This window comes from Lactuca saligna, chromosome 2 (genome assembly GCF_052625555.1).
Source record: "Lactuca saligna cultivar CGN05327 chromosome 2, ASM5262555v1, whole genome shotgun sequence".
Classification (NCBI taxonomy): Eukaryota; Viridiplantae; Streptophyta; class Magnoliopsida; order Asterales; family Asteraceae; genus Lactuca; species Lactuca saligna.
This window is the reverse complement of record NC_136418.1, coordinates 92,367,071-92,383,422: the sequence shown is the minus strand read 5'-3', so window position 1 is coordinate 92,383,422 and position 16,352 is coordinate 92,367,071. Positions and strand designations below refer to the sequence as shown.

General features: G+C 33.0%; 1 protein-coding gene across 1 annotated transcript; it reads right to left on the bottom strand.

Annotated features, from left to right (window-relative positions):
* Positions 1 to 4,894: 4,894 nt before the first annotated feature.
* On the bottom strand, positions 4,895 to 15,168 carry MSH1 (MUTL protein homolog 1). Its single transcript, XM_078979706.1, has 22 exons — positions 14,898 to 15,168; positions 14,189 to 14,315; positions 13,969 to 14,066; positions 13,793 to 13,868; positions 13,554 to 13,673; positions 13,421 to 13,468; positions 13,272 to 13,336; positions 13,113 to 13,198; positions 12,852 to 13,016; positions 11,596 to 11,705; positions 11,343 to 11,448; positions 11,036 to 11,111; positions 10,757 to 10,815; positions 10,592 to 10,659; positions 10,290 to 10,463; positions 9,978 to 10,184; positions 9,638 to 9,894; positions 9,366 to 9,509; positions 8,942 to 8,999; positions 8,209 to 8,499; positions 6,447 to 7,094; positions 4,895 to 5,331 (listed from the first exon to the last, which is right to left on the bottom strand). The coding sequence occupies exons 1-22, from the start codon at positions 15,101 to 15,103 to the stop codon at positions 5,101 to 5,103; spliced, it is 3,420 nt and encodes a 1,139-aa protein (XP_078835832.1). The 5' UTR covers positions 15,104 to 15,168; the 3' UTR covers positions 4,895 to 5,100.
* Positions 15,169 to 16,352: the final 1,184 nt, after the last annotated feature.

Below are 16,352 nucleotides of genomic sequence, written 5' to 3'. Positions count from 1 at the left end.
GTAAAATGGTCATTTAGTAAGATTGGATGGAAGGGTGACCTGGATAGCAGGTTTACCTTGAGGTTTTGGCAGTCCCCACAGAAAGCTCTTGGAACTAAACTAGACATGAGCACGGCTTATCATCCTCAAACGGACGGGCAGTGTGAGAGAACTATCCAGACCTTGGAAGACATGTTGAGAGTGTGTGTCATCGATTTCGGCAAGTCGTGGGACACCCATTTACCCTTGATCGAGTTCTCATATAACAATAGTTACCACACCAGTATCAAGGTTGCCCCATTCGAAGCCCTCTACGATTGAAAGTGCAGATCTCCTCTGTGTTGTGTTGAGGTAGGGGATACGTAGCTAGCTAAGAGTCGAGTCCCCGACAGTGCTCTCACTGGTCCTGAAATCATCCATGAAACTACCGAAAAGATCATCCAAATCCGAGAGCGATTGAAAGCCTCTAGAGACAGACAGAAGAGCTACGCTGATAAATGACGAAACCCTTTGGAATTCCAGGTTGGAGATCGTGTCATGTTGAAGGTCTTGCCCTGGAAAGGCATGATACGTTTTGGAAAGCGTGGAAAACTGAACCCAATGTACATAGGACCTTTCAAGATCCTCGCTAGGATCGGTCCTGTGGCCTATAAACTCCGATTACCCCAAGAGCTTAGCAACATCCATCCTGTATTCCACGTCTCTAATCTTAAGAAGTACCTATCCGATGAAACCCTTATGATCCCTCTTGATGATATTGAAATCAATGAAAACCTAAACTTCGTGGAGAAAGCAATTAAAATCATGGATCGGGAGGTCAAGCGTATGAAACAAAGTCGCATCCCGATAGTGAAAGTTCGTTGGAATGCTAAGCGGGGACCTGAATTCACTTGGGAGCGCGAGGATTCAATGAAACAGAAGTACCCTCATCTTTTTCGAAATCCATGATTTGTATCCATATTCTTGAATTTCGGGACGAAATTCCCTCTAACGGGGGTATGATGTGACAACCCGAAACTTTTATCCTGTACAATCGATCCGTATATCAATATTTCACTCTAATTTATCATCTTATAGCGAAATTGTGGGTCCATATGAGTGCTTTAGGCTTACTATAGCCTAGTTATGAGTCTTAAGAAAGGTTAGAAAGGGTGTAGCATCACAAAATTGGGCCAAACACACTAAGGAAGGTGTGTGTGGCCGCACTTCCGCGTGTGCGGTCAGCCAGCCGCACACCCAGTCGCACACACTCCCCCAGCCACACACCCGTGTGTGCGGCCATCCAGCCTCACACCCAACCCTATATATTGAGGAGACCCCCTTCATTCACTCCTTTCTTCTCTTGAATGCACCATCTCTCTCTACTTTCTCTCTCCAAAATCATCAACCAAGAACACTTTGAAGGCCTCAGAACCGTGAACTACTCCATCATCTAGTTGGATATAGTGGTAAACACTTGAATCTAAGCTTAAAACTCATAATGTTCATCATGTTCTTCGTCCCTTGAAGGTGTACGGCCGCACACCTTCATATGGTGGCCGCACACATTCAAAACTCCCCTTGGTGAAGAGAAAACACTTCAAAAATCAACATTTTGACTCAAATGAGGAGTGTACGGCCGCACACTACTATGTACGGTCGCACACACCCTATATATGGCCGCACACACCCTCTTTATGGTCGCACACTCTTGCGTGCAGCCTCACACACAAGTTTGGCCGCATTCCCTAGCCGCACACTCACTGCATGGCCATACACTCACTCTAATGCCCATATTTGGCCTTAAACTTGTAAAGATCACTAAGTATGAATCATGGGACACTTAATCTTAGTGATACAAAGTCTTTAGAGTGACTTCTCATCATGTTTTGTCATGAAACACCCTAGCTCTAACTCACATATGTGCCATCATATGTATAATAGGGACCACTTGCGTTCAGGGCATTTGTTAACACTCAGCACTCATATCGATCACACTTGAACCCTACGTTAAATTGTGAGTTCATACCCCTACACCTTTTTCCGTGTTTTTCATGCTTTCAGGGCGGGGGGGGGGGGGGGGGGATACGAGCAAAAGTACGAGGGAACCTGTACTCAAAACTTATTACTTCGTATGAAATGTTTACATGATCTGTATGCTTTTTACACCAAAACACATTTTACCAACCAACTTAACTATGGATTTGGTTTTCAAAACTAAAATAAGGATACTTGTGAAACTTAATTCAAAATGTTATATTTTATATTTCACAAGGGATTTATGACATTCATAAAACGGATTTTCCATATTATTACTTGTAAATTTGTTAATCTTATGGTTGGAGACACGTCCTTGGTAACACTCCCCGGGTACGAGAGTGTAGGGCTACCCCTGTAACCAGAATCTCCTGGAGGGAGAACGTGACTTCTGTTTATAGATCTATATGGGACTGACTACCCCACACCTCGCTGCTAGCTACAGCCGGACCGACGGGTCTACGGGTGACAAAGTCATAAATCAATATTGCCCCCGTTACGTGTCGTATCTAGTTTATCGTATGGTTATAGAACTCGCTACTTAGAATAATGGAGATTTACTTTAGTAATAATGAACATGGTGAACTAACCTCAAAGTAATAATTGTTTTGATTACTAGATGGTATTTGTAATACCCTTAGAAATAGTTCACTACCTACTTATTAGTTTTATATATGTGTTAAAACTAATGTACTTTTCAAGGATAACCAAAATTTCAAGGAAACTTTACCTAACGATACAAGTATGGTAGATACTTGTACACTTCATTCCGAATCGATAATCGAACATTAACTTTTAAGGAAAATAAGGGTTTTTCCTGGGATAACTTAACTTTTCATAAAAAGGTTGTTTAACAAATTGATAACTAAACTTCTTTCATAAGAAAATATGGGATTTTCTTGGGGAAACAACTTTTCAAAAACTAAAGGAACATTTTCTTTTACCATAAACAAACCGTTTATGAACACACCAGCTTTATGCTGATATTTTAAAGCTGCTTGTATTCTCAGGTTCTCGTTAGACAGGTATCTCGTTTACTTTTGGAGAAGACGGAGCGTATTGAAGTCTCGTTTGTTCTTTTGTTTACATGTCGTATATGAATAAAACTTGTAATACTGTGTTTTCAAACAAATGTAAATAATCCTATGTAATGTAATGATTGTGTTTACTATGCTTACTATTTTAAAGTTGCTTGTATTCTCAAGTTCTCGTTCGACAGGTATCCCGTTTACTTTTGGAGAAGACGGAGCGTATTGAAGTCTCGTATGTTCTTTTGTTTACATGCCGTATATGAATAAAACTTGTAATACTGTGTTTTCAAACAAATGTAAATAATCCTATGTAATGTAATGATTGTGTTTACTATGCTTACTATGTACATTGGTTGTGATACTACGCATGACGTCATCCACCTCGGAACGTTTCTGTCGTCGGTTTCGGGGTGTGACAGAAGGAATACAGGAGAAGAAGTGGAACAAAAGGCCTTTCAAGCATAGTGCAGAAGAACAAATATGATGGATTTCTTGAGGAAACATGTGACAGAGTTTTGAAGAGACGGGCAAAGAGAGAGTGAGGTGTCGTTTGTTAAAAAAAAAAAAAAAAAAAAAAAACCCTCTTCTAACCACTTATTGCTGTGTCGCGCAACATTTGGCCCTTCGCAGCTGCTTGTTTTTCAGAAAACTTATGACTTAAAAACCGATGCACATGTATTGCGTGGCGCAACACTTGACCCTCTGCTTCAAACATCTTTACACCTTACTTTAACTTATTGCAGCAGTCTGCAGATGTTAAAAAACAAACAAACTTTTTATTACATGCTGCAACCGTTTGGTCCCCCTCTTCTGCTACAGAGGGTTGCAGAGGTAATCTGTAGGCTTCAAAAATTTTCGCTTTGAAAAAATAAATGGCATCTAAGCAATGGAAAGCCTTCAAGTACAGTGAAAGCACGGTAACATGATGTGCTCTTATCTACAGTAGCAATATTTTGTCAAATGTTGATGTTTTGTAACTTGATTTATAAATTGGTTTAAATTTTAATTGATATGTGTAGTGGCTCAAAATTATTGTCACGTTATTTTTTCATTAGTTTTAACATTCTTCATTGATTGACCACTTCTGATACTTATTTCTATAAACCTGACTACAAATAATGTTTCATAAAACTCTTATGTAATTTCTTGTTTTCTAAAATACTATCATATTTTAATACGAAAATATTTATTAAAAATTATTACTAAACATTACTATTTAAATAGAACTTTGTCGAGTCTTTATTTGAAATATATAAAATATAAGAAAGAACTTATTGAATTATAATTATAAAGATAAAAAGAGAGTTTAAATATAATCCTTATAAGTTTAATACTTTATAAATAAAATACCATAAATTATCTAATAAAATAAATTACTAGTAAATAAACAAGTATTTTAAATATAATTAAATTAGTAAAATGAAATACAATTGAATAAGAATCACTTCGATGCACAAAAAATAATAATAATAATAATAATAATAATAATAATAATAATAATAAATATAAAAATAAAATTAAAAAAAAAAAAACATAACTAAAATGAGCATTTTAACCGTCAATAAAAAAAACTATTCTCTCCAAGGATGTTGAGAGTATTTAATCAAATAACAATTAATATTTTTTTAATGGTTAGTTTGTTGTTAAAAATCAAGTTAGTAGAATTCGTAACACCTTCAATCTAAGAGCAAAGCCTCTATCAAATGGACAAACAATTTTTGTCCACATTTCGAATCATATTAAATAAATGTTGTCAACCATTTCCATATTCATCTTACAAGGTGTTACACCCGCTTAAGTATTATCGACCTTGATACTAATGTCATACCAACATATATGTATATATAATTTACACACACACACAACAATGATTGTCAAGCTCCATTCATGATTGTTTAAATTACACAATCAAGAATTCCCTTGATGTTTTTGCAAATTACACCAAAAACAAAATCTTCACTTTACAAAAATTGGCGCAACATGTATGAAGCACAAAATCGTTGCACCAAAAAGTTTCCAAAACTACAAAACATCAACTACTCTAAATCTAGCTAGGACTCCTCCATTAATCATCTTATCTATGTAAGCTTATACCTTGTACAGAAACATCACAAGTACCAAAGTTCCTATGTTTTCCATCGGCCACATTCGTGAGTTGAAACCCATGTTTAGGCAGCCGATTAATCAACAATGTTTCCAGCTGGCATGCCACACTTTTCCCTGAAACTAAGAAATACAAAAAAGTTGCATTTTCCATTCCTGGCTTTCCCCGATGTGCCCTAACCCTTCCTTCGAGATCATCAGTCTGCATGTAACAACAATTTTATCAAAAAATTTGATAAACAAAAAAGGGTAAATTGTGAACAATAGCAATGTTTTTTGTTTTTTGTTTCTTAACCAATAATAGCAACATACTTCCATTTCTTTACTGATTATAGCTATTTACTTTATATTTTATCTATAGGGTTAATTTCATAAAGGACCTTATTTTTGTGTTTTTTCCTGATTAGACCTCAACTTTACTTTTTCTTGAAAAAGACTTTTTTTTCATTTTTTCTGAAGAAAAACCCTCGGCTTTGTTTTTTTCCAAAAAAAACGTCAACCTTCAAACTGCTACTGAAAAGACCCTCAACTTTGTCTTTTTTTCCAAAGAAAACCCTCAACCTTCAAACTGTTTCCGAAAAAACCCTCAACTTTGTCTTTTTTCTGAAAAAAACCCTCAACCTTCAAAAAATTTCCAAAAAAACCCTCAACTTTCAAACTGTTTCCGAAAAAACTCTCCACAGTCTTTTTTCCAAAAAAAAAAAAACCCTCAACCTTCAAACTGCTTCCAAAAAGACCCTCAACTTTGTCTTTTTTCCAAAAAAAAACCCTCAACCTTCAAACTGCTTCCGAAAAGACCCTCAACTTTGTCTTTTTTTCCAAAAAAAACCCTCAACCTTCAAACTGTTTCCGAAAAAACCCTCAACTTTTTTAGTTTTTTTCCTAAAAAACCCTCACATGTTACAACTTTTTTCAGAAAAAATTACTAAAAGGGCCAGATCGAAAAAGAAAATGAAAAAACACAAGGTTTTTTTCAGGAAAAAAGTAAAGTTGAGGTTTAATCCGTAAAAAACACAAAATATAAGTTTTTTTACAAGATAAACCCTTACATATAATAGCAACATACTTGTATTTAGCTTCATTTGTTATGTATTGCTATTATTGGTAAGGAAATGTAAATATGTTGCTATAACAAGAGTTACATATTGCCATTATAGGTAAAAAAAGTGTAACTATGTTGCGATTATAGATTCTAAAAAACAAAATATATAGCTTATATTGGTAAAAAAAGAGAAAAATATGTTGCTATTTCTTCCAATTTGCTAAAAATAAAACACCATTTGTAATTTAGCTAAGTGAAAAAAGTGAAACACATACCTCTCCAACATAAAGCCTATTATCAGGCCTAATAATCACATAAACACTTGAAGCACCAATCACTGAAGGAGGTGGTTGTTTCCTAGGAGCAATCACAACACATCTAATCAAAACTTCCGATTTACTTTTCTTACATATCAAACTCACAGCTTTCTCCAAATCCTTCAAAACTTTCTCCATTTGATCAGTTGATTCATTAACAATTGAAGAAACAAAAGACGTTGATTCTTGAATTGTGTGAATGTAGGTTTTGTTTGAATTGATGTTGTGTGTGTAAACAGAGGCATAAAGCTGTTGAGCTCTTTGTATGATTGTTTCAGGGACACCTTCTCTTTGAGCTGTTTCAAATGCAAGACTTTCTCTGCAGATCCCATTGGTCAACTTCCATGTGGGTTTGGTTTGACCATTGACAAATTCACTTCCCATTGCTTTGAAAACTAAATTGTTAGTGTTCAATGGTAATTTGAAAATGTCATGTAAGTGAGTTGATACTATGCCTAAACAACCGATTGAATCTAGGGTTTCAACAAAGCTTCCAGCAATACATGTCCCTTTTGCTGTTTCTGTGCCTCTGCAGATTTCATCCACAAGAACAAGGCTGTTTGATGTGGCTCCTGTGATTATAGAACGCAATTCTGACATTTCAATCTGAAAATTATAAGTTTCATGGATTTTAATAGTTGATAAGGTGTTTGTATACATAATAAAGTTTAGGGAAATTGTCAGAAAAGTCCCAATATTTTCAGGAAAGTTACACTTTAGTCCTATGATTTTTGTTTTCAACATGAAAGTCCCGATTATTTCATTTTGGCTCAAGTTTACAAAAAAAGTCCTTTTTTTCTTTAACATGAAATGACATATTATCGTATTTTTACAAATAATTGGGATATTTATGTTCAAAAAAAAATCTTGGGACTAAAGTGTAACTTTCCTGAAAATATTGGGACTTTTCTGACAATTTTCCTAAAGTTTATTTCTGTTCTGTGTTGAATAAACTGTGTGAATGAGACTAAATGATAGTTTTACCTTTACATTGTAAAAACCCAAATTCACTATATTCATTAAATTTAACAATATTCATCAATTTAAATGTAAAAGGAGTTGAGAGAGGAAAAAAAAAAGGTTAATCTTATAAAAGACATTATATTTTGTGTTTTTTTTCCGGATTAAACCTCATCTTTATTTTTTTCATGAAAAAAACCTTGTATTTTTTCCGAAAAACCCTCAACTTTGTCTTTTTTTTTCCGGAAAAAACCCTCAACCTTCTAATATTTCAGAATAAATTCTCAGCTTTTTTAGTTTTTCCTGAAACTACCCTCACATTTTACGACTTTTTTCGGAAAAAAAAAATGACTAAAAGGGCCAGATCGGAAAAAATGAAAAAATGTAAGGTCTTTTTTAGGAAAAAAAATAAAGTTTTGAGGTTTAATCCGAAAAAACACAGAATATAAGGTCTTTTATGAGATTAAATAAAAAAAAGAAGGGAAACATGTAAAGAGTTAGTGTCTTAATACATTAAACCAATTTTCTTGGCTTAACTTATTAAGTCATTCTCTTCCAATTTTAAAAAAAAAAAAAAAAAAGAAACAACTTAATGAGTTAAGCCAAAAACATGACTTAATGTATTAAGATACTAACTTTTTACCTATTTGCCCTTTTGTTTTTCTTCCAACTCAGTTAACGAATATTGTGAAGTTTGTGTTTTTGGATGGAAGGGTAAAATGGTCATTTAGTATGATTGTGTAAGAATTTAAGGGATGACCTGGAATGAGCTCTTTCCATCAGAAGGGCTATCATAGGATTTCATGTGTAGCATAATGGAGTCGAACTGAGGAATTACTGCTGACTCAGCAGGGACCATGAATCCACATATTCCAAATAAAGCTGCAGCACAAATTGACCGAAGTAAACTTGATTTTCCACCTCCATTTGGACCAGTCAACAGAAATATTGACTTCATTTCAATTGTGTTAACAACAGCACTTCCTTCAGCTGCATCAAACCAATAGGGTGATAAACCAGTTATCTTCATTCCATCAATTTCTCCCTTTTCCTGTGAAAAATTAATTACATATCAAACCTTCAAAAATAACAAAATCAAATAACTTTCCATTTGCTATAATTATATATGGATGTTTCTTTTTTGACTTAATAGACAATGTTATCTTAAGCTATATATATATATATATATATATATATATATATATATATATATATATATATATATATATATATATATATATATATATATGACTGCTTCTTGTTGACTTAAAGCTAGAAACGAGTGTTTTTATTTTTGACTTGATGCAGAAAAGAGATTTTTCCCATTTAAGCCTGAACGTTCTTTTTACAAATTTGCCCTTGTTTAATTTTTCCTTCCATTTCTCTTAGGGTGTTGTCTTTTTCTAAAATATCTTTTTAAGAATCATTTATACAGACATCACTTTATCCAAACAACACTTAAAAGAAGAAAAAAAGTAGGAGAGGGGGGGTACCTTGGAACCATTGGACTGAATGAGAGTAGGGAACACCCATCTCCTCCTTTTCCCCTCACTGTTTCAGCATTAGAAAATGTTCAGTCTTTAAATAATAAAAGAAGCAATTATGACTAAACTAAAAAAAACATTATGCTACAAGTTTCCTGTTTATTGAAAAGCCTCTTTAATAATGAGAATATAAGCAATAAACATGAGTAAATATAGACGAGGAAAAAGTAATAAAAAGGCATGAACATTCTTGAAATTAAACCTTTAAAAAACAACACTTCATGTTCACAACAATTAACTCAATGTTTTTATTTAATGAACAAAGAGAAAATTAAGTTTACAAAAACATGCAAACGAATTTGATTTATGATTTATCAGCTAAAAATTAAGAATCTTTTAAACTAGAATACAGTTGTAACATTTGATCTCTTACCTCACATGAGCAAATAATGCTTTTGCAATGACAAGCAACATGGAGGCAAAAATGAGAACATTAATTTTATCTTGCAATTCTGTAGAAAGTCCCCTTAACAATTCCAACACCATTGCCTTTGCATTAGCACCAGCTTCATGGTACCTGAAAAGACGAAAATGCCCTCATTATCTTCATCATTGAAACCAGCCTAAGAAACCTTGTCTAGTCTAGTGTAACAAACACAGCCTTTCTTTTTGAAACAAAGTTTTTTTTTCTTATTAAAGGTTAACCTTGTGAGGGCATTTTCGACCTTTACTGTGGTGAACCATTCTTCTCCGACTTTTCTACCCTTTGAGTCTATAGAAGGTTTCAGTTGTTTTATTTGTTCTTCTCCAGGGGTATTAGCCCAAACAGAAGGAGCAAATCTTTTTCCTTTAAACCAAACAGATTTATGCTCACGTGCATATGTGATTTCTCCTCTTACACCTCCAAATGGTGCTGTGGTAGCTTTTATTCTTGAAATTATAGGAAGGAAATCTTCTGTAACCTTAGAAAAAATGCCACCTGGCATCTGTTAACTTACTACAAGATAATAATAACAAAATATGGAAGCAAAGGAAGAACACTTACTGCTAAAGATAAGGCTTCAGCTGCTTTATCAACCTCTTCATAGGATTCTTTTAGATGGATCTTTTTAACACGGTTTTTCCATGAAGATTCCATCTCTTCAAAAAAATCATTTGGTATGTTTGGATATGAACTTGTTTTCTGATCTTTTTCACCATCTAAAGAGATAAGTTCACCAATTCTATGGGAGATAGATTCACATTCATTCACCTGAAAAATAACCAAACAAAGTATAGATAACAGATAAGTCTCATAGTATATAAAAGAAAAAATATATATATATGATATCATTTACAGAAATTTCAGCACACTTACAAGTGTCTGAAAGTCGATTTTCAATCCGGTTGATACCCAAGTGGGGTCCATTAACAATCTGAGTATCTCATTGAGCTCTGAGTCTTTATACAATTGCAAAATCTCATCAAGCACACTTTTTATCTTGCAAAACTCAACATGATTTGCTTCCCTTAACTCAAGTAACTTTACAAGCTGAAAGATTCACAAAGGTTTAAACTATGGAAATATGACAAGAAATGTATAGATACAGATTCACAAAGGGTGAAAGTTGAAATTTCATGCCTTCAATGAAGTTGGAAATGAGAAAGGAGTTTCATTACCTTTGATGGTGAGATGCAAGTAAACTGAGGAATTGAACATGAAACATTGCTCATGAGTTTGCATATCTCTGCAAATGTTGCAAAAAAGAATACAAAGCTACTATTAAATTAAGAAAAACATCATAAATCAAATGAACATGGATAATCTACTAATCGGAAACTGACCTTGAATTGTAGATGCAATTGCATAAGCAGGAGGATTTAGAAGAAGATCTCTTACATACCTGTAGATAGAAATAGAGCCATAAAAACAAAAACAAAAAAGATAAAAAAGATAATGAAAGAAAGATGGATGGAATGGAATGAAGTGGACAAGGTAATGGAATGAGTTGATGAGTCATCACTACATTCCATTATCATGTAATGTGAATTTTCATATTATATGTAGTTTAAACTCTATTGTATGCAGTATTTAGGATTCAAAATAATCAACTCTTGACTTACATAGCAGGTAGCCCAGTGCAATTTGAGGGTAGCAAAATTTTTAACAAAAAAGGTATCCCTTCAGTCTGAATAGCACCTATTACATTAAATGAATGACAGGTGTCAAACAGACAAAGTATAACATAAATGTTACAATGTATAGCAAAACAAGAGAACCTAAAAGATTAGGGAAATCTCCTATAAAGTCCCTATATTTTGACCTCATATTCAATTAACTCCCTATAAAGTCAAAATGTAGGGACTTAATTGAATATGAGGTCAAAATACAGGGACTTTATAGGAGATTTCCCAAAAGATTATAGCTGACCAATTTGTGAAGCTGTTCCAAGGTGCAATGAACGTGGCCTGTTTTCTGAAGCAACAGTGACATTCCTAAATGTGACCTTTTCATCAAGGCCATATAGCTCTTTTACCTGAGGTTATAATATATATATATATATATATATATATATATATATATATATATATATATATATATATATGTAGCTTCAATAGTCAATGCCATGTTGATAAATGGAAGTATAAAAGTATATAGAAAGTGGATTAAAGATGTATCAAACCCTAAATAAGATCTCATTAATCATATCCCCTTCAAGCCATTCAAAGTGTCTGCCATTGCATTCAGACCATAGTAATCCACCTTCACCAAATTCTCGCCAATTAGAAGTCCCTGTTAAAAAGATATTGTCATTATTGAGGATCAACTAATGATTTTTAGGGGTTGTTTCTTTTTTTTCTTCAATTAAGTCATGTATAGGTAAAGTGACTTAATGGGTAGTGATGTTTGTCTAGATAAAGTGTTTATGTTTGTTTTCTAGACTGAATAAACCACTAAATGACCATTTTACCCTTACACTCCAATAAACAAATTTCATCATATTCATCGATGTTAACAATATGAATCAAAGTTAACATAAGAGGAGTTAGGAGGGGAAAAAAAGGAAAATAGGTAAAGGGTTAGTGTATCAAGACACTAAGTCATAACTCATAAGAGTGTGTTTCTTTTTGACTTAATGTTTAGAAAACTTAATGGGTTAAGATATATATATAGTTGTTTCTTTTTAAGAAAAGGTCCTAATAAATTAAGTTAGGAAAATGATACCTTTAGTATTAAGTGGTAGTTCCATATCCATTTTTCCATAAATACCCTCCTAACAAATTTCCTGTGTTGCAATCCTTGTATTTCTACTTTGTTTTTTTTTTGTTAACCTTCTTCTAGAACAATCTAATTAATTATCCATAATTTGTGTAAAGCAATTATCCATTGTGAGTTACAATGTGATGATGTATATTTTTAATCTTACTTTTAATTTATGTAAACTTGAAAAGTTATTTATTGTGAACATTTTTAATTTATTATGGTTATTAAATAAATTATCATTTTGTACATTTATCTTTTTTAACAATTACTAAAGAAATGATAATTTATTATTTTTAAATAGGAGGGTAAAATAGTCATTTATTCATATTCTATAATTCAAACAGTGCATTCTGTCCAAAAAAGAAACAACATTTATATCAGCAATACTTTATCAGTTCGGATATCATTATCAATTCAGTAAACTTAATAAATTCAGGACTTAACAAAGGAAAAAACAAAAAAAGGGACATAAGTCATGTATTTTAGCTTTATAAATTCATTAAGTCATTTTGTATGGATTAAGTAAAAAAGAAACAAGTATATATAGTTGTTGTACAGATTAAGTGCTTAACCTATTAAGTTCATTGAGTTAAAAAGAAACATCCCCTTAGGTTTGTATACAAAGAATTGTTCTTCTAAACTTCTTGTCCATTAATCAACCAAAAAGAAAAGTACCTGAAGAATTGTTCTTCAATGAATTATGAAGATACAAATGATGATAATGACAAGTTCGAAGCTTTGTAACAATTGCCTCTTCAGTTAAACCATCCTCTGAAGAAAAAGTCTTCATAGTCTCCAACACTTGAACCATGAAATACCCTTTTGCTGAACGTGAGATTCCTACAATTTAACAAATGGAAATTAGAATGCAAAGATTAACATTATTATATTAAATAGATATTCAAATGAATACAAAAAGAGAGAATTTTTACATACCAACAACTGGCATTGGCTCTGGAAACTCAAGATCATGATCATCTTCAACAAGTCCAAAAACATAAGGACTTCCAGGATGTGCATGACTAAAGAAATCAACAAAAACTTACTATATCAAGATTTCAACAACATTGAAAGAATGTAAAAAGTCAGAAATACCCTGATATAAAACGGCTTTTACGAGAACGTGCTTGAGTTGGACCTTGAACTTCTTCCACAATGCACTACAAAAACATTATGAAAGAAACTTTTCAAGCTCACAAGTCATCTTATTGAAGTCAAACAAGAAAAAGTCAAAGTGAACTTACTACTGAGAACCCGTTACGTGTCAAATCATCCAATGTTTGGCGTAAATTCTACATAAATGCAAGAAAATAGTCATTCAAAAACTGTTTAAAATTGATCAATATTATAATTTTTAATGAAATAAGTATGCAATACCACAACAGGGCATCCAGCTTTTGGAATGCTATCAGAGCGTAAGCCACCCATAGGGTTCAAACCAGCATATTCCACAAGAACACAAGCATCAAAACCAACAGCTTCATAAAACTCTCCAACCTAATGAGATGAAAAAAGATTCATGAAATTGTTCTTAATGTTGACTAGTATAATCATTAATCAAATAAACATGAGAGAAACATGCCTTTAGTATGATATAATGGAGTATAAAAACATACCCTACAAAGTAAAACTTCACGTGGGAACCTTGACTTGAATTTCAGTACTTCGGAATTAAGTGTTCCTTCTTTTAAACTTCACAAAATAGAAAATAAAAGGAAAAGATCACTAACACATAAGGATCAAGATTCAAGAAGAGTTCATGTTGAGTATTGACATCATGAGAAAGACTTGCCTTCCATTCTTCAGGTTCTCATCCAAACCAAGAAGATTAGAGTAAGAAAGTTTTTTTACCAATTGGGAAGAAGATGTCTTCATACATGTTTGCAGTTTCTGGAAGAAGGAATAAGAGGGATATTGATAAGTCTAGAAGAGATAAGAAAATGATCTATGAAAATAAGCAACTTTCATATCATGTTGCTTACATGGAGAAGTTAATGAGTTATCTAGATTACCTCTTTCCACCATATAATGTGAGGATAATTCTTCTCATCAAGATCATCCTTTAGTTCCCTAACCTTTTTTGTTGATTTGGTGCTTGTTGACTTTCTTTCTTTGGAGCAGTTGACCTGCTTTGGTTGCCTGGTGTTTTGAAGAAAACTCAACAAATTTTAGAAGAAGAAGAAGAAGAAGTGACCCAACTATACCCCTGGATTATGGCTTCAACAAATTATCATCACTTTCAAAGTATAATCTGTGGGGTAAACCAAGGATTTATATGTATTTAATCCTTTTAACACTTATAACTAATTAATATCTATTATCATATGGAGAACCATCTTTATTTCCTTGTATATATCGTGTGGGATCATTCAATTTAACTTTTCTTATTGCGATCTGAGCTCATTTGGTTAGGTTTTGCTCAAATCCCAGTTCGAAATAGCATGTAGAATCTCTTCCATTGTGCAATGACTACAAGTTCCACATTTGGAACACCCATTGAAGAATTTCGAAACCGTAGAAAAACGGCAAAATAAGAAAGCATTACAATGGAGATAAATAGTGTGCTAGCAGTAAACTAGCACCCCCATTTCACCTTTTCTTTTTTACTTTTGTCTATTGACTAGATAAACAGCTTATATTTTCCTACTTACAAGCAAACCAATGGCATATGCAACTAAAAAAATGTTAAGAAACAGATAGAAGGGGAAAGAGGGTTAAGACCATGGTGTAGAGAATGCAAAGTGACGACGGGAGAGGAGGAAACGGGTGTGAAGGCCGATTGAGCACCACCGAGGAACTGAGAAGGCGACGGACTTGGCCGCGACCCAGCACATGTTGTTGTGAACCGGAGGCGGAGATGGGATTCTTTTCAAATTTAGGGATTTCCAGGGGATACGGTGTGAGAGAAGAGAAGTTGTTCCCGCCATAAAAATGAGGGAGGTGGAAGTGGAAAGGGTTTTCTATAGAAATGAACGTCTATGGTTAGAAGCAGAGGTCTCATTTGTCATATTTTGAAACAGATTATACAGTCAAATTATTATTTTTTTCATAATTTATTTAGCTGTTTGATATTTGACCGAGAGTAACTATGAACCAGAACCTGTACCAAACCCGGTTTTATAATATTATAAGAACCTAGATACAACATGTCGGTTTTGGGTTTGGGTCTGGTTTTTCGGTTATTTAATTAAAATATAATTTTTTTTATAAAATATAAATAGTAAATTACGTGTTCTAAAAAAAATCAAGTAATTTCGATTTCATATAAAATGTATGGAGTTCTTTTTACACGTAAACACCATCCCTTAGATTTAGTTATGTTGTGTAATGGGGCTACTCATGGATGTTCACATACCATTTAATTGGGAAAGAATATTTAATCGATGGATGTATTGACCGGAGAGAGTTTAGATGTAGTTAAATGGTTTTAAAATGGATAGATTGAACCTGTGAATTTTGATAATGGCCAATAACCGGTTTTTTAGAAAACGGGTGAAGAAGAAAACCAAGAATGAAAATGGGTTTAAAAAATAATTTATTGTTGTTTTTAACTGAAGTTACAATTATGGTCCTTGATATTGAGCCTCTTAATTTCATTATACCCCTCGCTTATAAATTTATTTAATTTTTAATCCTTTCCTTCAACTATATATATATATATATGTTTATTTAATTTTAAAAATTAGTAATATTTTTATTTAATTTTTTATTAGTAAAATGATTATTTAAGTTTAAAACTACGTTTCTTTATTTAATCTAACGTTAAAAAAATAAATATATATATATATATATATATATATATATATATATATATATATATAAATGATGTGGTGTGGTAACCATTTTCAAATGATAATAATGTGATAGTGAAGATGACATGATGCAAATGTAGCAACGCTTTTCAAGTGAAGATGTAATGATCACACCCTTTAGCTCAAGTGAATTATAGTATTTTAAAAAACTGTGACAAAATAAAAAAACATGTTAAAACATAAAAAAAATAATAAAATAAGAATGTTGCATTGATATGTTGTCTTTCAGTGCGTATATTGTATCTGATTTAATAGTTAACCAAAATATGATAACTTTTATATAGTGTAAACAGGACCGGCCCGTGGGCATGGGCAAGCTGGGCGACCGCCCTGGGCCCCCAAATGCTACAAGGCCCTAATTTTA

What these genes read in the sequence shown, in the direction of transcription:
- MSH1 (XM_078979706.1), bottom strand. Translation starts at nt 15,103, where the DNA reads ATGGCGGGAACAACTTCTCTTCTCTCACACCGTATCCCCTGGAAATCC. An exon ending in ACATTATATGGTGGAAAGAG is followed by an intron (nt 14,067 to 14,188) that starts GTAATCTAGATA and finishes TCCTTCTTCCAG; the next exon opens with AAACTGCAAACATGTATGAA. An exon ending in ATGGAAAGAGCTCATTCCAG is followed by an intron (nt 7,095 to 8,208) that starts GTCATCCCTTAA and finishes TATAATTTTCAG; the next exon opens with ATTGAAATGTCAGAATTGCG.